This window comes from Dermacentor albipictus, chromosome 1, assembly GCF_038994185.2.
Source record: "Dermacentor albipictus isolate Rhodes 1998 colony chromosome 1, USDA_Dalb.pri_finalv2, whole genome shotgun sequence".
Lineage (NCBI taxonomy): Eukaryota > Metazoa > Arthropoda > Arachnida > Ixodida > Ixodidae > Dermacentor > Dermacentor albipictus.
This window is the reverse complement of record NC_091821.1, coordinates 290,123,886-290,149,693: the sequence shown is the minus strand read 5'-3', so window position 1 is coordinate 290,149,693 and position 25,808 is coordinate 290,123,886. Positions and strand designations below refer to the sequence as shown.

Genomic DNA, 25,808 nt, shown 5'->3' with positions numbered 1-25,808 from the left:
GACCCATCGTCTCCCAGTTGAAGAAACTCAAGACTGCATGGGAAGGCCCTCAAATCCGGACAAGTGGAGGACACCTAATAACTATGACCAGAATCTGCACAACAAGAATTACCGTTCATGACCGGACTTACCCTGCCACCTTCGTTATCCTCCAACAGTGTTCACGAGACGTCATTCTCGGCATGGACTTCCTGAACCAACACGGCGCAATCATAGACCTGAAGTCAAAATTGATAACGCTGTCGGAAGATCAAGCGATACCGCCGGAGAGCTCTCATAGTCACCACGCCTTGAGTGTGCTCAATGATCAAGTGAGCATCCCACCTCGCTCAAGCATTGTTATTTCGGTCGGCACGGAAATATTTGCTGATGTAGAAGGCGTTATCGAAGGCGACCAACGTCTACTGCTCGGCCGTGAAATTTGCGTCGCTAGAGGAATCGCTCGACTGCACGGAGGAAACACATAAGTGTTGCTGACAAACTTCAGCCAGGAGTTCAAGCACATCAACAAGGGCACGACGATCGCATACATCGATGAAATTCTGGAAACCAGCATTGCGTTTGTCCTCTTGGATTCTGCCGTATCTACCCGGTGACCGTAGTTCCCAAACCAGACTTCGACATAAATCCAAAGTCTCCCCATGATTAAGCAACAACAGCTGAGAAGCTTACTTCGACGATACAAAGAGTGCTTTTCGACGTCATCAAGGATTCGACGAACGCCAGTCGCAAAGCATCGCATAATAACCGAAGAGTGTGCTCGACCACTCCGCCAGAGCCCTTATCGAGTTTCTACACGAGAACGTGAGGCTATAAGGCACCGAGGCGACGAAATGCTGCGTGGCGACATCATCCAGCCGTACAAAAGCCCGTGGGCATCTCCTGTAGTCTTGGTGAAGAAAAAGGACGGAACCCTACATTTCTGCGTCGATTATCAACGTCTGAACAAGATCATGAAGAAGGACATTATACCACCTCTCATAGATAGGCGATGCATTGGATCGACTCTGCAACACTAAATACTTCTCGTCGATGGAACTCAACGCAAATAGAAGTCGACGAGAGAGATTGCAAAAAGACTGCCTTCATCATGCTTAGACAGGCCTGGTTACATTTAATGTTGTTCTTGTAATTGCGGTCGCGTACGTCCCACAGGATGCGACGCTTCTCCACTTCAGTTATTAGGGCCTCGTTCAAGGTTGCTTTGTCCATTTTAGGTGAACACGATGCGCAAACCAACACTGTGCGCAAACGAAATCACAGTAGCACGTGCTTTCTTTGACGCACGCGCCAGTTCTGCCGAGAAAAAAAAAAAATTGCGGCAGAGAGGTTCCGTCAAGATGCGCAGAGAGCAGGGCCATCTGGTGGCAAAACCAAAATGCCACGTCTCTTACCTGAACTCTGATTGGCGGTCGCGCCGCGGGCCGGGTTTTTTTTATTTTTTTTTCTACACAGAGCAGCAGCACGCGGCGGCGCCATTTTTTGACGGATCATGCTGGGCACGTGTCAAACTGATGCGCACGTCCCACCATCTGTGCGTCAATCGCGCCTGAAATCGTGCCATGCGGTTTTCCTCCTTGTGAGTTCAAGGTCATGCCATTCGGACTATGCTTGGCGCCTGCACCGCGTGATGGACACGTTGTTAGCAGGATTGAAGTGGCAGACCTGTCTTGTTTACTTGGATGACGTCATTGTCTTTTCCGGAAATTTCGACGATCACTTTAAGCGGCTTGTGATAGTACTAGAGGCCATCAGGGCTCACTCTGAAGCCGGAAAAGTGCCACTTTGCTTACGATGAGCTTCTGTTCCTTGGCCATGTCATCTGCAAATTTTGAGTCCTCCCCGACCCGTAGAAGACAGCTGCAATTTCAAAGCTGCCGCCACTCATCGACAAGAAGGCAGTTTAAAGATTTCTTGGCATGTGTGCCTACTGCAGGCGCTTTGTCAAGGGCTTTTCGCGCATCGCTAACACATCTAGCTAAATGTATTTTGCTAGAATAGCAGCTTGGGCTTGTTGGTTTTCCATCCTGGTGTTAACAGCGCAAAACATGGAAGGGATACGAGATGAGAAGACGACACCACAAGTGCTGTGGTGCCATCTGCTCGTCTTGTGTCCCTACTACGTTTTGCGCTGTTAACACCAGGATAACTAAATGTGATGTCGAGTTCAAGTGGAAAATGCTGCAGGCCGACGCATTTCAAGAACTCAAACGACGCATGCAGTCACCACCGGTACTTGCGCACTTCAACGAGGGCGCCGTTACCGAAATCCAAACTGACACCAGTAGCCCAGGCCTCGGTGCTGTCCTAGTCCAGATGAAAGACGGACTTGAACACGTGATAGCTTATGCTAGCCGGTCGCTGTCGGAAGCAGACGGAAATTATTCCACGACCGAAAAGGAATGCCTCGCCATCATATGGGTGACAGCAAAATTCCGTTCCTACCAATATGGCAGGCCATTCAAAGTTGTCAGCGACCATCACGTGTTGTGTTGGCTAGTGAAATTGAAGGACCCTTCAGGATGGATGGCGTGGTGGAGCCTCAGACTGCAAGAATGACATCACTGTAATCTACAAGTCCGGACAGAAACACTCTGATGCCGATCGCCTATCACGCGCCCCCATTGACCCGCCACCGCAAGACACCGAGGATGACGATGGCTTCCTTGGAATAAGCACAAAATACCTTGCTGAACAGTAACGTGCAGACCCGAAGCTAAAAAGCCTTGTCAAGTACAGTCGCCGACTGATTTTTCGGACTCCAAAAATTCGGACAGGCTCGATTATTCGGTCTGCTTCACGGCACCGCCATTCTCCCCATAGACCATAATGTATAACAACTGCCGAAAGTTCGGACACCTTGCAACCTCTGCTCTGATTTTTCGGACACTCCTTGAGCCAACTCGATCGAGAAGCACCATGCACCGACTCGGTGCATGGTTCGACTTGCTGAACGCCATTTTTGTCTTGAACGGAGCCTCTTGCTGCCCCACCAAGTCGCGCTACTGCAAATCCACACTCATCATCATCCTTTCTGCCTGGTTCGATAGAGTGGCCACAGCAGTTCCAGCCTCAGCTTAGTAAGCCATGTCAAGAAAATTCAGCAGCTGATTTGTTTCTTCGTGCACGACGCTGCGAGTAGGCCACGTTTTTCGTTTGTGCGACTGGTGTCGGTGTGACGGCGTGGTGGTTGTTTGCTTTGTGTGCTGAGTCGAGGTTGCAGTGATCCAACGCTGCATACGGAAACATCGCGTCAAGTGTCTAATGGCACCGACAGTGCTCGCGCAGACTGCGCTGGGGAATGCCGGCAAGCGGGTGCCGGGAGGCCTAGGATTTGTCACCTTCCGATGTGCTCCGTACTGACGCCGAAATTGTTCTGCTGAGACCTGCGCAGTGGTTGCATTGTGATTCCGGACACCATCTCATTTGACAGTTTCACAGGTGCTGACACTGCTGTACTGACATGCGCAGAACTCGACGACGGCGAGATCATTTGTCAGGTTTCTGCTGCACCGCCGGATGATGACTCCGAGTCGGAAGACGACGGACCCTCTCCGAGATTCAGGCTTATCTGATTGTGCATAAACGGAACAGCGGGCAACAGCGCATTCATGATTTCTCCAAGCCTACTGCCTAGCCCGAATATGTGCGGGGAAATAAAGTTCTTTTTTTTTTTCGTAATCTGCTTTTTCAGACACCTGTTTGTTTGGACACTTCCGCAGCCCCCTTGAGGTCCGAATAAACGCTCGGCGACTGTATTTGGAAGGGAACACCGAGGTTGTCCCTAGGGCATTTAAGCCAGGATTGTCTTCGTTCTTGCTTCAGAACAACCTACTCGTAAAGAACTTCTCACCAGTCTGCGCCAACTTCCTTCTTCTTGTTCCCTCAGTGCTGCGTCCAGAAGTACTGCACGCCCTAATGATGATCCGACTTCTGGGCACCTTGGATTCTCCTGGACGCTATCAAGAATACTGAAAGGTATTACTGACCATGACTGTCAGCGATGCAAGACACCACTGACAAGGCCAGCGGGATTACTATAGCCGATTGAGCCTCCTTGTCGACCATTTCAGCAGATTGGGAGGGATTTGTTGGGACCCTTTCCGATCTAAACCTCTGAAAACAAGTGGATCGTCATGGCTACAGACTACCTCAGCCGCTTCACTGAAATGAAAGCTCTGCTGAAAGGTAACGCAGCTGAAGTGGCGAAATTCTTCGTTGAGAACGTCCTGCTGCGACATGGCATCCCAGAAGTCCCCATGACCGACAGAGGAACAGCCTTTACAGCAGAGCTCACTCAAGCCATTCTGCAATACAGCCAGACAAGCCACAGGAGGACAACTGCCTACCACCAGCAGACGAATGGTCTTATGAGGGCCTGAATAAGACCCTCGCCGACATGCTAGCAATGTACGTTGACGTTGAACACGAGACCAGGGATGCCGTCCTACCGTATGTAACCTTTTCTTACAACACGATGGTGCAAGAAACAACACAGATCACGCCATTCAAGCTGTTTACGGCAGGAACCCAACGACGACTCTCGACACCATGCTGCTGCATGTCACCAACGAAAAGCATCTTGACATCACCACTTATCTCCAGCGCACAGAAGCCCGACAGCTCGCCCGCCTGCGGATCAAGAACCAGCAGAGGACTGACAGCTGTGAGTACAACCTTCGACGATGCTACGTCGAGTACCAGCCCGGCGACCATGTTTGGGTTTGGACCCCAATACGCTGACGAGGATTTGGCAAGAAGCTTTTTCATAGCTATTTAGGACCCTACAAGATCATCCGATGCATTGGCACACTCGACTATGAGGTTGTGCCAGACGGCATTTCGCTATCACAGTGGTGCCGCTCACGACCTGAAATAGTCCATGTTGTGCAACTTAAGCCAACCAGCATTAATTAACTTTCGGCCTTTGCATAGCTGAACTTCGGACTTAATATCACTGGGGGTAACTCAATGGTTGGTGGAGCCTCATAGCTTTGTTTGTGATAACCGATGTATTACAGCACGGGTGAAAATTGGAGCAACACGTGAAACAATGAACAGCAACGGGTGAAACAATGGAGCCAACGATGCGTACATTGGCTCGTACACGCCATGTTACACATCCTTCAAAGTGAACATGATTTTTTTTTTTGATGGTATTTCTTTGGACTTTGTTTCTTCATTGTTTTGTTACTGTTTAATAAGTATCGTTTTGTTTGTTTTTGCTCTCCTTTTATATGTGTAGCATCAGGACGATGCTTTTTGAGAGGGCATTGACATGTGTACTTGTTTATCTTTTTTGGGTGACCGCTTTTCACCTTCTAACAAATGTTATCGCTCAGCACGGGACCTGCCTGCATGTATCTGAAGTCTCTCAAATGTTATCGATAGTTACTTCGGCTGTTTGTTGTGACCAGGCTTGCATAATCTGACTGCATGTGTGACGCGAATTGTGTAGAACTTTCTGGAAGACACGTGGACACCAGCGATTACTCCCTTCTATGGCTCATCTATAAAAGCTGGCGTGCTTGACCGGCAGATTAGATTTCGCCGATTGCCAATTGTGTTCGGTTTTATTGCTGTGCTTTGAGTGCAACTTGCTTTTGCGGGCACAAGTTCACCCAGAAAAGTTAGTTTCGTCATTAACAGTTTTGCCGCTGTATTGTTCACCGTCACTACTAAGTGACAATATTAATTCCCGAACTTTGCGGAGCACTGCATTGGTGTTCCAGTTACTTGTGTGCTTCAATGCATAAAACACTGTTTTGTTAAAAAATTAAGCAGAACGACAGTGCGTCTTTACCACAAGTTTGACGGCGCATATCTTGCAAATAGTGTTATCCACACAATTCTTTTCAAGTAGAACCACTTTGCGAACTCCTCAGCTAGAATTTGCAAATTGCCATAAATGCCACAAAGGAATTAGTTAAAACTTAAGTAGTTAATTTTTTTAATCTTGTTCATTATGCATTTCAATTTTTTGTGCGAGTAATGTCTGCCTCTTCAAGTAGAGAGCACTTCATGGACTAGAATTGTGCTATCTGTCACAGGCAATCTTAAAATATTTAGAAACTGGTTGCTGAAACACCCTGTATATTCAGGCTTTCCCCCGTTCAAGCTGGTGAGGTTGCTATGAAAACTGATTTTAGTCATGTTTTTGTGCACCGAAAAATGCAACATTTGTTTAGATTTGGTTTTGTGAGTATTTCGGCAACTCGGAACAGAAGAAATGATGGAATATAATCAACCAACACGGCTGGCATCTACGTTGCATGCCATTACATTCGTGGCACCACCGGTCCAAATTGCCTGGTGTCTATGAGACGACAAGGAAGGGCCAAAGGTTGGTGTGGTTTAGGGGGCAGGAAAAGGGAGGAGCCTAAAAAGCAGTCCGAGTTGGGTGCTCTGACACAGGTGGGCAGTGTTTCTTGTGCAGCTGCCGTTGGGTTCGCACTTTTGCACGCCGAATGAGACGGGACGTGTATATTCTTGCATTGTGTAATTGAGGTTTTAAATGCATTGTCTATATAGGGAGCTTGCCAGGACTTCACTAATCTGTCATAAAACCCAGGACGTCGCAAAATCGGGCAACGCACAGCCAAGGTTCCGTGTATTCATACAGTAACAAACTAACTGGCCTAGTTGTGCCCTCACATTGCGGGGAATGATGCTCACCAGCCAAAAAACTAAATTTGCCACCAAGGTTTGCGAGTGGTGGCAGTGGCTAGCACTCCAAAGGGTCTAGGAGGAAACATAAATACCCAATAAAGTGGATGGGAAGACGGTGCCAGCGGTAGCTCAATTGGTAGAGCATCGCATTTGTAATGCGAAGATGTGGGATCATTTCCCACCTGCGGCAAGTTGTTTTTTCCTCCACTTTCATTTCCATTAATTTATCATTTCTTTAATTCGTTTAGTAAGTACAAGTGATTTCCCCCATGTTGTCGTTGATGTCAGTGTTTGTTGGCTTCTTATGATAAAGTGAAGCATGCCATATAGAGGTGGTCTAGAAGTCCCGATAGGGCTTGTAGACACTCACATCCCTGACTCGTCAAAGATCGAGTGAGGGAATGTGCACCTAATGTCGAGAATAATACGGATGGTGCACATCTAGGTGCGCATGTGAGCGACGCTTTATGGAGATCTTTGGATGGAGCAAAAAAGCAGTGTCTTGTGCAATCCTGGAAGCGTTTTTTAATAAAAAATGTAACAATTGTAAGAGCAACCCACGGGTTGATTTGTTTCATTCATAAATCACGTTATCTGTGAAGTTAGTGCGAAGTGGGTGTGATCACATGCACTGTGTACATACGTTAAGAAAGAAGAAATCCTTTTATAAGCCAACTGTGTACAAAAATAAAGTTTAAAGTGTCCCGTCTTTATGTCTTTCAGTGATTGTGCTTTTGGTGCCAAAATCATTACTGTTCTAAATGGTGAGCTTCAATTACCTTTTGAGTTTTTCAATGTTGACATGTTGAATGCTGTTAAAGAAATGTTCAGTGCTTGCTTTTTCAAATTAAGTACAAATGTGATATTAAATTTTATGTATGTTCAGTATTTTGAATAGTCACATATTTTTACAGGATTTGTTGTTCCCATAGTGATCTCATTGGTGAAAATGTATATGTGTATAGCAACACAAAGGCCACTTTCCAGGGTCTCTATGTTGTAAGAATGTCCCCTGGAATTGCACACAGTTTGTATTATGGATGTTGATTAACTCATCTACCCAACGCTGTATACTTAAAGGCCAACTGCAATGAAATTTCTTCCAAAATACTGCCAGTAATGTTGTTGGTCACTTTCGCATGCATCGTCACCAGGCAAGTTGGCATCTATGGGCAGCAGCATTATTGCCACTTTGCTAGGACAGTGTGCCTGAATCAAGATAATTGATCCTAATGCAACATTTGAAGCCGGTCATCCGTGCATAATTGGTTCCAGACATCCAAAAAGATGACACTGCTACTTTCTGCATCATAATGAATTGCGGACAGTTTCAGTTGAAAACCGAAACTGAACTGCGGAAGAACACATTTGTCACGACTTCAACAGACACCAATGAGGGACGCATCACTTACACCTCATCATTGCACGAACATGAAGCGAGCGGCCTTATCGGCCTGCGATCTCGCTGAAACTCTGTGGGCTCTCATACTGGCTTCTCTCGGGCATAGCTCGGGGACTGATCGCATCTGCACAAAAGTACCGTTGATCTTTCTCGAGGTCGCAATTAATACACTGTGACCACACTGATACGTCACTGACAGTACCATAAATGAGAGGGAAAAAAAAGGTTGGCTTAGCCTTCTTTCAGAGGTATCGGTCTTAAAGTGAGACGGAAGCAGTGGCAGCTTCATTGCACATACACAAATACGAGTCTATAAATGTGTGCACTCTTTTATTGAATACAGTTTCGCTCGAAGGGCGAAGTAATGGCAGCGACAGCAAGCATGCGAAGCTTGTGGTGCTGCCCATTGTATACAGCACCTAGAAGGCTGCTGGCATCATAGGCAGCATAGATCGCTTATAGTGTATGTCGCCGGAATCACGGATATCTTCACTACTGTAAAATACCACAGAAGCGCCCACCCCACTTTAACTGCAAATTTGGTTAATCTAGACATGGCTGCTTGTCCGGCCGAGATGGCGGCCAACAAAAAACGTGAGGCAGGGCTACGGTGGCTGTGGAATCGAAGAAAGCATGTTTGGCAAATGATGGGGTATACTAGCACTTGCTTATTGTCACTTAATGACTGTTCCAAGTTGGTGCAGAATAGGTCGTCACTCACGAGACTTAAACTGACCACGGGTTCTCCGGTGCCTGCGAGTTGGTTATGCAAGTGCTCGTGCGGCTGGCTGATTGCACGAATAGGGTGGGAACACCGGCTGCGTGCACGCTTGATCAAGATGTGTTTCGCAAAAGCCCTGTTTTCCACTTGGTTTTCTTTCAAGGATCATTCGTTGTCACTCTGCATGATGTTCACCCCCATCTGTCTTTCCCCACCACAAAGGAGTGAATATCCCCACCTTTAGCGGTCTCGCAGTGACCGCAGTGGGGTGAATATTTCGGCTGGTGCTTTGGAAGGAGTGGGTGCTTAACATATAGTTTTCAGAATTCTCAAGTTTTGGAAATGTTAATACTAGGCGCTTGTGCAAAACTGGACGCTTCTGCGGTATTTTACGGTATAAGCATTACCTCGCTATAACCAAAACATGTTTCAATGGCTGCACACGTGCAGAAGCACATGACGAGGATGTTTGCAATTATTTAAATTTATGAACGTTAGAAGGTTAATTCTTGAGGACCTGTGGTCCTTACATGAAGCTAAGTACTAAAATGGAGCAAGAATGCAACATAGGGAAAAGCAAGTCGCTGACTTAACTTTCAGACCTGCTCGATTATTTGAAATTCCTTCGGTGCTGCCATCAACTGCACACAACTAAAGTAGAATGGTGGCCAAAATTTTTGACGCTGTACAGTGGGCCTCTTCGATTATGCAGTCTCAGACTGTCTGAAAACTGTCTGTGGCTTCCGGTCTGACTAGATTTGGAAGAAAGGTACATTAGACACGTGACCTAGCTGCTGCTGGGTACTACGTGAGGTGGTCTGAGGTTTCACTTGAAAGCACAGTGACCGGAAGTCAATATTCTGGCTGTCTGCTTGTACCCAGCTCGCCTCTCAGCAAATTCATTAGCGTGGTTTTCGAGATTCGGCACTCTTAGAGGCCACGTCACCGACACAACCACAAAGCTTGCATAGTGGAATATAACGGTTTAGAGTGCAAGAATGTGTTTGCAAAGTGCAATCGTAGTGTAATTTTGTCGCACTCTCCCTTTTCGTGCCACTTATGACTACTGTAAGCAAGCTCGTCACATGGGAAATTGAAGTGAAATTTGCACGTGAACGCAAGGAAAATTGTGATTGAACCGTGCTGCTGTTCACACAAAAAACACGCACGAATACCGTATTTACTCGCATAATGATGGCACCCCGAACTTGCCGCAGCGATATGTCGTGTGCCAAGTCTAGCTAATATTGATCGCATTTACCATCTGTCGAATGCTACGCAAACGACTCTTCAAGACAAACCAAGCGGTCTGCACGCACCAAACATTCTTATGCAGATGCCCCATTTCATTCCTCTCGCCACTTTTTTGCACTTCCATGATAAAAAAAAGCTACCACCAAACTTTTCTTTGTTATGTGTAGGCTTTATAAAGCCTGTTTCACATGCAAGCGAAAATGCTCGCGAATCCTGCCGCCACGCCGCAGAAATCTGTTTCGAGCGACGGCGGCACTAGCGGCGGGAGCGGCGAGGTTCGGTCAAGTTGGAATTTCGTCGCAGCGGCAGAGCGGCAGCACCGCTTCCGAACGGCCTGTCTCGACACGTGACCAGTGGAGGACTAGTGCGGGAAAGCCTGCGCATAGAAGGATGTTTATTTACTTGCTACACCTGGTACGGGCGACATGCCAAGAGAGCTTTTCAACGAATTGATAATTGCTAAGCGCAGAATATGTATTTATAAAATAAAGATTTGAGTGGCAAGGACAAAGCCATACTTATATTGGTAGTCGCAAACTACCGAAACTGGCTGAAAGTCCCGTATTTTTAACCAGCAACACTGATATTCGCAGCGGCGGAAAATGCGCGGCGGCAATGCATGTGAAACGAAACCTCGCGAAAAGCTTCGCAGCGCCGCGCCGCTGTTCGCTCCATTCGCTCAATCGCTTGCATGTGAAACAGGCTTAATGATTGTGGTCAACAACAACAAAGGCACCTTTCCATTCTCCTTGTCTGCACTCGTGGGCACGCAACAAATCGCGAGCGGCAACGATAGTAGCCACGTTTACACTGATATGTTAAAAGTGTACCCTATTCGTACACCGACACTTGTAACGCAGCTAAGATATTCACCCACGCTTAGAGGAAACATGCCGTATTAGGATAGTAAAGACAGATGCCGCAGTTTCCGCAGCATGCCGGCCATGTGTTTCTATTTCACTTGCAGCTAAACACGCCCATCTGTTTATGTCCCCTCAAAGTGGACATGGCTACGTTATTGCCGCAAACTTGTTATTAACAATATTTTTAATTACTGATACGGAAGAAACTTTTAATGCACGTAATGTACTCGCAAGAAGAAAAAAAAATCGCATTCAGCATGTTCGGCTCGCTCCGCTGGTCGGCATTTTTGTTTTGGTGTCCTGCAGCAAACGCGGGACGAAAAAAAATGTTTTTCTTTTCACAGGAAATTTAACCTGCGTAATGATCGCACCCCTGATTTTGCGTGAATTTTTCGGACAAAAAAATGCGATCATTATACGAGTAAATACGGTAAATGAGGCATCTGCTTAAGAATTCTGGGTTCGTGCAGACCGCTTTATGCCTTCAAGAGTCGTTCGCGTAGCATTTGACAGATGGCAAGCGCAATCATTATTAGCTAGACTTGGCACATGACATATTGCTGCAACAAGTTCAGGGTGCGATTATTGCATGGGAAAGAAAGAAAATCAAATTTTTACGATAAAATTCACGGGTGCGATCATTATGCAAGTAAAAACGGTACATACAGCAAAGAGCATGACAGATTTCATGAAACACATCAAGAAAAGCAAGCATTATGCCTGATTACTGTGATTGTCTATTTAAAAAACACTGAGACTAATGCAGCAGCAATTACACTGCTCATCAAAAGCTTGCATAATGGGACAGAAAGCACCGATCTAACAGACGTGATAGCTGAGTGCACAATATTTGCCATCTGCAATGCGCAAAGCACTCCGAAGCCAACAGCAGCTTACACAACATGGCAGCAGATGCCGCACACATCTTTTTCAGACAGCCATCGTCTGCTAGCTGCTTGCGCTGGTATGAGTGAAAATCTGCTGGAAGCTCTAAGAGTTCGCGGACAGTCTATGGCTTCTGATCTGACAACCAAACGCTGTGAAAACCACACAATTTGGCAGCTTTCTCGAACAGCCTTGGAAGCTACCATTATGAGAAAACCGAATGTGGGTCTCCATCCGAAGCAGTCCGGGACTGTTAGGGACTAGTAATCGAAGAGGCCCAGTGTGTCTTTACATTTCTTGGACTGATTTGCGTGCTGGTAATGTTGAAAACATGGGGGCCCCGAACGAAGTTGCTGCCATTTGAGTGTTGCCTATGCCGTATAGGCACTAAGGCGTTTCGTTGATTCAGCAGCAAACCACAGCTCTAGTCGCCGACTCCCGATGAGGTGCACTGGTTAGGTCTTGCAAGTGGGGGTGTCGCGGGATGCTCGCCTTTTTTTACCCGTAGACGATGGTATAGAGATTGGGCATGTGGTCGCACTCACAGACTCAACTGACAGCAGTGCATGTAAAGTGGAGTTTGGTTTCTCGGGTGATCAGCTGCAGCAACTACTGAAAATGCCTATCAAGTTTCTATGTATGTGTACTGGTAGGAACGGCGGAAGCTTTCATGTGGACATAGAAGCCTAAGAGCTCGGAGCTAAATTTGCAGAACACCGCTGAAACTGATGGCAGACGATGTTGCACATGCAATATCTGTGTTCAGTGCAGAGCATCCACTGCTGAGAAGCGGCCAAGCAAAAGTTTCTCCGTCGCCTAGGCAACACCCACACGCCCGTATCGCACTGCTCCCACCGCTTTTTTATTTAGTTCCTTCGTTTGTCTTCTGCATCGCCTTCATTGCCTTTCCCTCCCATCGGCGGCACACTTGTTGAGAAGCACGCTTGCTACCGCGCTTGTCTGTGGGATTATCCAGCGGAAGTTGCGTTATAACCAGTATTTCATCTTGCATGGCTGCACTATAAGCGGTAGGCTCGTATATGGAGTTCTGTGGACGGGTAAATGGGAGTCGGAAAAGACCATTTTATAGGCAGTTCCAAACAATAAGAGGTTAAGCTATCCAATGTGACAGTGAGTGCATGTGTGGTGAAACTGTGTTGTTAGAGCTCCAGTGACATAGCGCGCATTCATACGAATGTTCAAAGGTGAGCCGCCGCAGTGCCACCGGGCGGTGACAGTCGTCGGGGGTCACCTTAGAAAAAAATGCTACGAAAGAGGTTTGTTCTTCAAATGAAATCCTAAGGGATACTAAAGAGAAAAATGATTCCTTCTTATCTGAGTAAATTATTCTTTCGTAATACCAAAAACACCACTCTTATTGCAAGGAGGCGCTTGGTAAGCCAGAAAATAAAAACAAAAGGTTGGTGGTGACGCTGCCTCAAGGTTCCCGCACCCCATGATGTCATGGATTTTGACATCTGCTAAGGCCAAGTTAATTCTTTGGTGGTAAAGATTGGCTACATTGTTTTCTCAAGGAGCCAAAAACGGAATATGGTAAGTTTCGGAAACTTTTACTGAGCCAACGTGACCCAAATACGAAAAAATTGTTTGAAATCTGTGACGTCACATGGACGTACCGGTGCTGAGGTTTCAGTGCAGAATTAAAAAATGAAACTTTGAGCTTCAGTTCCTCTTGTAGTGATCGACCTGTTATCGTGTAATTAAGAAGAGTTCTGAAAGAACACTGTCAGTTTTAATTGATTTATTGTTTTGATTTAATATCGCTTTGAAAATGCACAGCAATGCCAGGAACACGCCAGGAATGCTGTTGCCCGTTGACGCCAATTGAGTTTGACCACAAGACAGTTCTAAGCACTATCATACCTTACTACCTTTATAAGTGTCCAGGCTGCCGGCCACCTTTCTTTTATAGAATCACTCGGGAATAAAACAAATGATACCTAAATGTCTCCATTGAAAAAAAAATATACGCTAATAAAGCAAACCTTTATAACCTTTCTATGCCTACATCCTTAATTGCTCAGTAGGCACAAAACAGGAAGCCCGGCCTAAGACTTTCGGGTTAAAAACAACTTGCCGTTGCTGCATGAGGTCACAACAAAGTGGCAGCGATCAGTCGAGCAATTGGGGATAGCAAGAAGTGGGGAGTGCGGTTCAGGGTGGCGTCTGGCTTTGCTAGCAAGCTGCCGCCGGGTGCAGGCAAAGTTGACACTTCCTTGTTGCCTCTTTTTTGCTATTTTCTAAGTCGATTGTGAGTTATCCAGAGTCCAGTGCACAAACGTTTTGAGATATGAAAGTTGGAGAGGGTTTTCTGAGACAATCTCTGCACAGCTGTTGGTAATTCTTATTAGCAGCCTAAACAGACAATGCATGCACATGGTGGTTAGCAACTGTGATCTAAGCATCATATCTAAGATTTTTCATTGTGGTGTCTAAGATCATGCTGCCGAGGAGTCGCGTGATCGTGAGCCTTTTATGATGCATCCACTAATTTGTTGAACCTAAGATGTTCCATGAAGAGCTGTTCTGAATCTAGGCCCAAAATATAGTTGCAGTTGTCCTTTAAAGCAATTCTTTGTCACTGCTCCTTGTGATGTTCTTGCGTTTTTTTTTTTAAGTGATGCTCACTTTGTGGCTCGGTACACATTGCGATGGCTATGCTGTGTCCTTAATTTCACGTTTGCTCATTGAGTATGTCTCCATGCAGTACAATCATGTGCTCTCTGTGTGTGTACTTGTATTCAAAGGACTGGATTTTCAATGTTTGATGCCTTTGCACAGCTCTTCTATATTGCCATTCCAAATTATTCATGTGAGCGCCTTTCATGTGTGACATCATTGTGCGTGAGCCTGGTTATAGAGCTTGTTATATTTTAGGGTATTTGTCTTTAGATTTGTTCTTGAGCCCTGAATAATGTCTTGTGCAGTTTCTTTATGTGACTGTCCTTCAATATTGCTTTTGAGCTTGTGTTTTTCTGCCATGTGTCAATTTGCGGCAGCAGAGATGATGTGAAAGACTGTGTTGTTTCCACCACCAACTCAAGGGAATGCTGCTTTGTTGTTCCAGTATGATCAAGGTTGTGAATGAAGCAATCTGATTTTTCAGCTGCAGGGCAAGTTCCTGCTGCCACCTGTGCGGCATCAGGACATGCACAAGATCTGCCTCATCATTGACCTAGACGAGACATTGGTCCATAGCTCATTCAAGCCCATCAGCAATGCTGACTTCGTGGTGCCTGTGGAAATTGACGGCACAGTGCACCAGGTGTATGTCCTCAAGAGGCCTTACGTGGACGAGTTTTTGCAGCGAGTCGGCGATGCCTACGAATGTGTCTTATTCACAGCCAGCCTTGCAAAGGTACGCCTTGACTTGCCACATTCTTGAATGGTCACAGCTGGGCATGAGGCTTAATTTAGGTGCGAGAACGCACTGTGATGTGTTTGGCTACACTGTTGTTGGAGGAACACCACTCATGTCGCAAGCTTTTCTTTGTGCTACAGTCGAACCCTGTTGATATGTTCCATGCTGTTGTGTTTTCCTGGCTACTACGTTGCGTTTCTGTGGTCCTGATGTGAATTCCATTGACTCCCATGTAACATGTTGCCATTTCATCCGTCGCCATTCTGCAATGTTCCCGCATCTTATATTTCATTTGAACGCGGGTGTCACGTAATTGTAACGGTGCAGAGGGAAGTTAGCTCTCACGTGCTGCTGCGAGGACAATAAATGTAAACGTTGCAACACATGTTCACTAAGTTGTAACAAGCGTCCAGTAAGTTGCAAGAACCGTGCGTTAAGTTGTAACAAACGGCGAATACGTTGCAACAAGGACTGGAGTTGCACGAGCCAGACAACATGCCAGACAAGTATATCGGGAGACAATGTGCACAGAGCAGTTCGTGAAGCACCTTAAGAAGTGTGCATCGGTTAAAATCTATTGGGAACCACGCACATTGGGCCAAATGTGCTTAGCATATGGCTGCATTTATTTTGGGGCCAGCAAGGGTCTTATATGCATTCCATAATTGCTGGTTCTCTTTAGTGAGCTTCGTCGCAATAAAGCTGTGTTATGCGGTGAAGCATTTCAAGAGTGGAAAGGGGCCACTGTCATGGAACATTGTATGTGTCAGTTAATTATACACATGCGGGCATGCCATCCCCAGTCACAGTATGGATGCTGAGGCATCTAATAATGGTACTGGCAGCCATTCAGAGCTGTTACTGACATTGCTGTGGTGATCTGTTGCCTTTGTTTCTTTCATTTCTTTCACGCAGTCCTTTGCAAAACGCATCAACGGGGTTCTATATATCACTAAAAGTTCCCTCACCAAGCAAGCCCGGGTCATGACTGTCTCTGCAAAGTATCTAACCACTGCACGATTATGAAAGAAAGCCCTTACTCTCGAGGAAGCCCTGCTTCCTGCCAGAGAATCAAGGTCTTTGGTATATCATGAAATCTGTTGGCGTATGGAGGGGCCCGCAAACAGTGGAGCACTCAGCTGCGTGGGATGGTCTCAAAGAGGGTAATCATAGGATTTCCTTCATTATGAAAGCCTTAGGATGAAAATTGACGCAACGAGCTATGGGACGCAACGAGCTATGGAAAGAAGAATGATAGGTGTAACGTTAAGGGATAAGAAAAGAGCAGATTGGGTGAGGGAACAAACGCGAGTTAATGACATCTTAGTTGAAATCAAGAAAAAGAAATGGGCATGGGCAGGATATGTAATGAGGAGGGAAGATAACTGATGGTCATTAAGGGTTACGGAGTGGATCCCAAGGGAAGGGAAGCGTAGCAGGGGGCGGCAGAAAGTTAGGTGGGCGGATGAGATTAAGAAGTTTGCAGGGACGGCATGGCCACAATTAGTACATGACCGGGGTTGTTGAAGTATGGGAGAGGCCTTTGCCCTGCAGTGGGCGTAACCAGGCCGATGATGATGATGAGGATGAAAATTTAAGTGTTTGCTTTAAATACTCTGAGCGTAGCATTTTGCTAGAAACTCTGTACCAGTCTTGAGAAATAATTTGTCCTGGTTGCTATGTTTCCATGGTGTGGAAAAATTCAGCCCTAAAAACTGCAATGGAAAGTCAGTATTTTGGCAAACTGGTGCTCAGTACAAAGGTTCTACTTGCCTTATTTACTCGAATCTAATGCAAGGAGTGACATTGCAGTTTGGTGAGTTTGGCGACAAAAAAAAAACTGAAATACCTAAAACAATGTATAATGCAAGATGAACGGGAAAAGACAGTAACATTTTCAAGGAATCGCAATTCGGAAAAAAGTTTTACTCATCATCATCGTCTGAGGAGGAAACAGAGCCATCTTTGGACGGTATTCTTGAGCTATCACTTTGTAGATAGTGTCACTTTTGTAATCATTTTGCATGATTCGGCATCCACGACAGTGTTTTGGCACTGCGCCAAGCTCGCTATCTTCGCCACTGAACGCAAGAGTGTTCTTGGTGCCAAGCTATCTTCGGCACGCCCACAGCAGCACTCCTAGTTCTGTGCCGAGCTCACTATATTTGGCGCTGAATGCATCTGCGACAGTGTGGCATGCACTGTGCCAAGCTTGTTACCTTCGGCATTGAACGCGACAGCATTCCTGGCGTTGTGCCAAGCTCACTAATAATAATAATAATACCTTTATTTGTGTCACATGTAGGGCACATGACACAGGAGGCCAGCAGTAAAAGCTGTCATGAATGACAGCTTGACAAAGCCGCAGGCCCCCATGCACTTGACAGCCATACAGCGGCATTGCTTATATTAGAAAAAAGAAACCAACACAATACACAGTACAGTACACAATACATCCTGATGAATCAATTCCATTTTTCGGGAATGGATAGAAACGTAAAATTATCGTGATATAAGGCCAAAAGGAATGACAACAAAGTTTCTTTAACCAATAAGAACAAGAATTCTTATGTTCTACTAAGGTAAGGGAAGATACAATTCACTGCAATTCAAATTACGATTCAACATACAACTAAAATATACAATTCACTTGTCAGGTGGAAATAACTTCCATCTATATACAACAAAAACAAGATCTCACGAGATGTATTCACGAGATGTACGCCAGTAGATGCAAGAAATCAGTGCCAAACTTGACAAGTTGCTGCCCTTGGCGGAATCTGTCCACAGCATTGAGGAGGCATTGCAGTTCGTGGGTGAAAAATACGACAGCCTTTTAGCGCATATGGAACAACAAGAAAAGATGTCAAAGAAAGGCTAGAGAAAGTGGAAAAACGGGATGCAGAGATAACCAAGCTGAAAGCAGAGTTGATACTCTTGAATGGCGAAGCTGAAAATTGAATCTTGAGTTCCACAGAATTATGGTACCGCAGGACAAAAATCTGCTGACTAACATAAATGAGCTGGCCACGCAGACTGAGCTGCTGCAGTTATCGGACCAAAATGTCTCGTATTTACTCGATTCTAGCGCACCCTCGATTGTAACGCGCACCTGTTTACCTTGACCTAAAAAAAGAAGTCCTTTACAGTACTGCTCATCTCATTCTTTCATACAGAAATACAACTTTCTCTCATTTGGAAAAAAAATAAAAAATTTACTCCCAGTACACAAAAGTTGTGATAAATAAAAAAAGTCGCCGTTTTGTCCGAGAGATGAAACGTTGATTATGATAGCAAATTAGTAGACAACGATACAAAATTAAGGATAGTAGTTTTATCAACCATATAAACTCGGAAGCATTCGCTTGCTAAATTAACAAGCATAGCATCACACGCACACAAGCAAACATGAACACATCTCACTTAGTGACTGTGGAAACTCTTCAAACGCTAGAGTGAGGAAGTGTGGTAGCAGGAGCAAGGGAATCGACCTTTGTGCGGCCTCTCACTTCGACGTGAACTAAAAGAGAACACAGTATGGTGCGCCTAGATGCGTAGACTTGTCTCCGTTGCAGATTGTTTTCAAGATAGGAGCTGCGCGGCCGCGCCATAGGTAGCATCCGCTGGTATAGAACGCCTCCGTTTTTGTACCAGTCCCGCACGCAAGTTTCGGGAACTCCCAACTTCCATGATGCTGCCTGATTTCCGACCGTCTCTGCACATGTGATCGCTTTCCTTTTCATTGCGGCATCGTGATGAACTCCGCATGTCATTGCAGTCGGCACTGCTGATAAAGCAACCACAGAAAACGTGAAGACAAATAGTGCACTAACCTACGCCAAAGGAAGCATTGCCTAAGCACACATACTACAGCACATGGTGAAAGCTACGGCAGCTAGGTTCGAAGTGCGTACGAGGCGGCCATGTTGAAATGCCAGTAGCGAAATGGTATTGCAGATTTAGGGTCGTGCTCGATTCTAACCCGCATCCAATTTTTGGACTCGTTTTAGCGGAAAGAAAGTGTGCGTTAGGTTGAAGTAAATACGGTAGTTGCTGTTCATCACCTGCCAGCTAAGACGAAACGCCGGGTGTAATTTGCCAGTTTACGAAGCAAGTTGACTGAGATAAGTGGTGGCAGAGCAGAAAGGAACTGTGGAAAAACAAGGTCTACGAGCAGGAAAATATAACAAAACAGGCCTGTGACTTCCTTTTTCAGACAAAAAACTGGGCCAAATTTAAGTATGCTTGGTACTCAAATGGTTGAATTTTAGTCAGGATGCCGGAGACCCGCCGTGGTTGCTCGGTGGCCATGGTGTTGGGCTGCTGAGCACGAGGTTGCGGGATCGAATCCCGGCCACGGCGGCCGCATTTCGATGGGGCGAAATGCGAAGACACCCATGTGCTTAGATTTAGGTGCACGTTACAGAAACCTAGGTGGTCGAAATTTCCGGAGTCCTCCACTACGGCGTGCCTCATAATCAGAAAGTGGTTTTGACACGTAAAACCACATTTTTTTTTTTTTTTTTTAAGGATGCCAGAGAGATGGCAATTGTCATCGGAAGTTCTCTTGATCTTGAGAAACTCAGTTAGTCATATGTAGTATGGCAGGTTCCGACACTGACACCTACCTACTCCCGCAATACTTTGAGAACTACATAGGAAAAGAGTTCAAGTCCTTTAAATGCATTCACCTTAACTCTTTCGGGACCGGGGGAAAAAACAGGCAATTCTGATGGTTGTCAAAAATTATTTTTTATTACACATAGTCATTGCGCTATATTGCTGCAATGTTTATCAAAATGTAGCTAATTAGATGGTCTTTCATGCATAAAGAAAGGTTAGACCTAAAAGTGATATATAATATTTTTTTAAAAATCTCAAATTCAAGATTTGCTGAAAGAACATAAAAAAGTTGGAAAAGTCATGGATATACAAGTGGAAAAACATAATAAAAAAAAATTCAAGATAGTTAAACCTGGATATAACGAAGTTGACAAAAGCTCGCAATTTTTCGTTACATACAGGTTTTCGTTACATGCAGGTTTCGCGTGAAGGCTCGTACGAATGATGCAGAAACGAAACCAAATAGCTCAATATATCCGCGAAGGTGAACTCACCCTTCAAGCATTTATTTTACACCAAAAAACTGCGTAATTTCCGTTTGCTTCTTCGGCACAAGTGATGGCACAACACGCCGCTCCAAAGAAGCTAAATCGTGTAGAGCTCCTTCATCGTCGAGCGAGCCGACGAAACGGCGCACAACGTCCATTGCGTTCATCACCTCCTTTGCAGAAGGCACGTCACACGGATCTGCCTCACAGGCACCATCGTCACCGCCATCGGGATTTTGCACGCTTTCAGCTACTGCTGCATCAGACATTTCTTCTGTAGCCACGGCGGCGTTGTCGGCAAACAAAAAGTCAGTCAGTTCAACGTCGTCGGGTACGCCACCGTTAGTGCATAGCTCGTCCCACGCTTCGGCCACATCGGACGGAGTAGAAAGGTCTTCCTCCTCCTCCTCGTCGGCACCAGCCCGTGCGTTTTTGGCTATTCCGGCCTTTAAAAAGCAATTCGCGATAACTTCTGCCCTGACCTCTTGCCAGGAGGCAGCAAGCATCTCGACTGCTTGATAAATGTCGATCTTCATCTCCCGTTCCAGACGGATGTCGAGAAGTATCTTCTGGATTAGTCGGCGCCGGTAACAGCATTTAAAACTGTTAATGACCCCTTTGTCCAGGGGCTGTATTAGAGACGTGCAGTTGGCCGGGAAGTAATGCAGTTCGATGTTCGACAGCTGCAGGCCCTCGACGTGGTGCGCCGAGCAATTGTCCAGCAGTAGGCAAACTTGACGGCCTTGCCCCTTGACGTCCTGGTTAAATTCCTTCAACCACTCAGAAAATATTGGCCGAGTCATCCAAGCTTTGGAATTCGCCACATACTTCACGGGCATACGCTTCGTCCCCTTAAAACACCTAGGACGGGCACTTTTGCCGACAACTAGCGGGACTCGCTTGTCTGTGCCGTCGAGGTTGGCACACAGCAGAATCGTTATGCGGAGCTTGCTCTGCTTTCCACCGCGGTAGTCATCGCCTTTTAACGCTAGCGTGCGGCCCGGAAGCATCTGATAAAATAGAGCCGTCTCGTCGGCATTGTAGACATCAGCCGTCTCGAAGCGACTCAGGATTCCAGGCAGCTCGTCAGCCACCCACGAAGCAGCAGCATCGCTGTCTGCGGAGGCAGATTCGCCGCTGATTACTCTTCCGACGACACCATGCCGGCTCTTAAATCCCTGCAGCCACCCGTTGCGTGCCTTGAAATCATCATGGCCCAAGATACACGCAAAATCCTTTGCCTTCTGTTGCAAGATCGCACCACTTATGGGTACATTTCTGGCTCTCGTGTCCAAAAACTACGTGAACACTGCCTTGTCCACATCAGTGTATGTGGACAGCTTCAGTCTTTTTTTCTTCGAGCTTGTTCCCGACTCCACTGCCTTTCTGATGCTGTGTTCCGCACTCAAAATCGTTGATAGTGTGCTCGCTGGAATGCTGAAACGGGCGGCAACGTCCTTCTTCTTCTCGCCCGCGGAGACAGCATTTAAAATTGCGAGTTTGTCTTCAAAAGACAGAACTTTTCGTTTTCTGGCAGCAGAACTCATCACGACCAACCGACGACGTAGTTAGAAGCGGAGACGCACGACTACACGCCGACAGGCAGGCCTAGCACCTCCAAAACAAGTCGGACAAACCAGTACCAGGGCACAGTTGACACACGCACACGTGCAGAACGCAGGACAACACTCAAAATGGCGAATGCAACGCAGAGAAAGAAAAAAATGTGACGCATGTCGTTCGTCATGGAGTGTCGTTCGTCATCGTCCCTCTCCCTTCCCGCGCCCTGGCAATGAAAGAACCGGCTATCAGCGTTGCTTTTCAAGTGAATTCTTACACATAAATGCGTCTAAGCCGTTGAAACAAATAAAAATCACTAAATAAGAATGCTTGTCCTCAAATCCATACGAAACAAAATAAATCTGAAAGAGAAATCAGCTGCCGATACCAATGCCACCTGGCGTCACGCTAGACAAGCAAAGCCTGAAAAGACTGCTACGTTAGGCACGGAGCGGCGCTAGTTGCCGCCATCATCATCATCATCGCTAACTTTGCTCGGTCGCGGCAATCCCTGGCGTTCGCGTAGCTGCTGGCTCCTTACAATATTAATATTCAATAATCTAGAGCATTTCTTCGGCCGAATTTTTCTTAAAAGTGCAAAACGTAATGACTGATCAGCTTTGGGAGTTCGTTACATCAAGGCTAACCGCCGCAACGCGTTCGTTACATCAAGGTCGAAAATACATGGGCTTCAATGGGGGCAGCGTTGGGGAATTCAAAAACTTCGTTAAATCCAGGAATTCGTTACATATAGGTTCGTTACATCCAGGTTTAACTGTATACAAAATGTGCTACAATGCCTCATTTCTTGCTTGTGAAAATTTGGCACGCATATCTACAACTGTCTTTTTTTTGTGTGAAATCTAGCTTGCACCAGTGGTCAGCCACTCAGGTCCCACGGCTCTTGTGCCACTCGACGAAACAGTTCCGGGCAGTCGTAAAACACAAATGAACTTGGCATGTGCTGCAAAAGACATTCGTTTTGAGCTCGATTTTCTTGTGCTCATAGCACAGCTTGCAGTTTCTGCGTTTTGCCACTTTTTCCGGCTTGTGGAGTGCATGTTTTGCGACGGGTGGTGGAGGCGTGTGTGCTTGCTTGACACCGTCAAGATTCAGAAGCTGCTGAATGAGCTCTTCTATAAAAGCTAGGTGGTCAAACCCGGCAGTGCGTGCCAGCTCGGGAATCTCTGGGTGCAATGTGCGGTGAGCTTGGAAGAGTATGAAACTGTTCACACATGCAATATCGACGCAGTGGAAGAACAGTCTTCCACCACCGTACGCTTCTCATGAGAACATTATAATATCCAGTCATTTGATCCAATTTATCTACGCCTAGCATGCCAGCATTATAATCGTGGATCAGCAGAGGCTTTGTTACAGATATCTGAGTCCAGGAGTTTTGCCTTTTTTCCCTTCTTTTTGCGGTGACCGTGTCATTTGCAGTATGAACCGTGCTCATCATGTTGACAACATGCCGGTCTTTCCACTGAAGGTACAGGATGTTCTGATCGCGCAACCATCGAATGTCGCCACGTCGAGCTTTTTTTTCCCACCGTGCATCCTTCAGTTTGGCAGGAAATCCTCGGCGATCCTTGCGTGTGGCTCCACAAGCCAATGTTTTTCGGCCGAGAAGATGACTGAACAGGCTCGTAGAAGTGTAAAAATTGTCCTTATAGATCCTGTAGCCCTGATCAAGATATCTGTGACACAGCTGGCAAACTACGTCAAAAGCCAACCCATGGGGCCCTGGCTGCTCACGCTTACCGGTATACACACTAAACTGCACAGTATATCCGGTGCCAGGGTCGGCTAGGACCCACAGCTTGTAGCCCCATTTTGTTACTTTATCTTTGATATACTGTCGGATGCCTGACCGCCCTTTCGATTTCACCATGCGCTCATCCACGGAAAGATCGCGATGTGGCTGGAAAAGATTCGCCGACACTTCGTTCATGTGCTGCAGGAGCCACCACATGTATCGGAGCTTTCCTCTTGAACTTGAGTGACATCGTCCAAGTCTGCAACTTGCAACATTGCGAGTAAAGCTATGAACCGGCGTCGCCGCATGATCCGTGGTGGGAGCAGACCGCTGTACAGATCTCCTACACTCCAATACAGCGTCAGCCGAGGAACCTTCACAACGCCCATGTAAATTACGAGTCCGATAAACTTGAGCATTTCACTTGGGGTGACTTCTTCCCAAGATCCGTCGGAACAAGCATGCGTTGGTTTTTCCAAAATGTGCGTCCAAGCATACTTGTTCGTGTTGTCACAAATGGTTTCGATCACATTCATTGAGAAAAACAGAAGAAAGAAGTCCAGAGCAGTCAAGAATTTTTTTGATCCGCTTCTGAGCGCCACGCCCACTTCTGCGTCCAAGTACACGCCAGGTTCCCGTCTCGGCGAAAACTCAATCCGCTTCTGCGCTGGCAGCAGCAGATCATTACCGTAGCTTGTTGAGACCCTATCAAGTAAAGATAAAATAATGAGAACATATAGCGAGCCTGTTCACCTACTCCCGAGAGAACTGAATGTGGAACTATGCTCACCTTCGGCTACTAGATGAAGTCCGTGGCTCATCATCATCCGAATCAGAGTCCGAAATAAAATCGGAGCTGCCGAAGTCGTCTTCAGACTCTTCGCTGCTCGGTTCATCAAAAAAATCCGTTGCCGAAGCAGCGGAATCGCGCAATTGACGGCGGTCTTTTCGAGCGACCGGACGCGAGCACGACGCCATTTTCCACTGCGTCCGCCGCCGACGCAATCTAGAAAATTCTCTCGCGTATCGCCACCTGCTGGAAAACGAAAGAAACTATGCCGAAACCGAGAGTCTAGTTCCTGACGACCTCCTAGATGGGGCTACTTGTCCAAGCGCGTGGAAATTTGAACGTGGCAGTGCGCGCAAAACTGTCTATCATATATGATCGACGGCCTGTGGGTTGGTCCCGAAAGTGTTAGTGTGCGATCAATTAACAGAAAGGAATTGGACTTAAGCTCGTTTTTTGACCAAGTAGGGCAACCTTTTGATGTTATCACGTTAATTGAAACATAGAGTACTGATGAAACATGTCTACAGACTTGCAACACACGAAACATCCTATCTAAATCGTCACTCTGATCGCGGTGGCAGGATATGTATTTTGGTTGAAAAGGACTACGACTGCGAAATAGTTTCAGAATGTTCAGTAGTATAGTTGAATCCGACTATATCGAACCTGTAAACAAATGCCCATCAGTTCGAGGTAGGGCATAATTCGGTATAAGCCTGCTAAAGAATTGGACATCATAAAAGCCTGTACCATTTATAAAATCACTTTACTGATGAAACAAGCCTAGTTTCGCATGAAATACTCCTGCATTTTCTTCTGCTTGGGCAATTTCGCTGCTAGCAACGCATGTACTTCACATTGTCTAAAGAGTCGGAGCAGCTGAGGCCGCAACCTTCCACATTCGCGTTGAAGCACCAGACTTGTGCGAGTGCACCAATCACCTTGAAAGATATGGGCAAAGGACTATCCTTGCTTTCCTCATTATGCCCACTTTCACTTGTCGCTTGTGCTCAGTACGATGTCGGCAATGTAGTCTTCGTTTTTGGGCTCTCCCGTGGTCGTGACACCATCATCTGCATTTACAAAGCCATCGACCGTTGATTCGTCAACGGCTTCCGGAAATTCTGACAGCTCGCTCCAAACTTTGGCAACACCGGCCACAGCTACATCGCACTCATTAGAATTTAGTCATCACCGGGCACGCGGGAGACTGCATGTCTGAAGCAATTTCGGATGAACCACCTATACGCGGCTGTGCGTACCTGTCGGGTGCCACGAGCATGGTAGCGAGTTTGTCCACTTTAGCCCTAATCTCCCCCTTTAAAATCGTGCTGGTAGTGCTCCTCAGAATCTTGCACGCTACGAGGACATCCGACTTCTCACCGCGTTCGACCCGATTTATGATTTCAAGC

At 46.3% G+C, this 25,808-nt stretch overlaps 1 protein-coding gene and 1 non-coding gene across 2 annotated transcripts in view; both read left to right on the top strand.

The window, feature by feature from the left end:
* LOC139049915 (carboxy-terminal domain RNA polymerase II polypeptide A small phosphatase 1-like) overlaps positions 1-25,808 on the top strand; it is a 293,498-nt gene that overhangs the window by 50,592 nt on the left and 217,098 nt on the right. Inside the window, exon 5 of the mRNA XM_070525805.1 lies at positions 14,922-15,173. Coding sequence (XP_070381906.1) covers positions 14,922-15,173 — 252 coding nt within the window. The remainder of the gene's footprint in view (positions 1-14,921; positions 15,174-25,808) is intronic.
* Positions 6,787-6,859, top strand: TRNAT-UGU (transfer RNA threonine (anticodon UGU)). The gene has a single exon. It is a non-coding gene; the product is annotated as a tRNA-Thr (tRNA).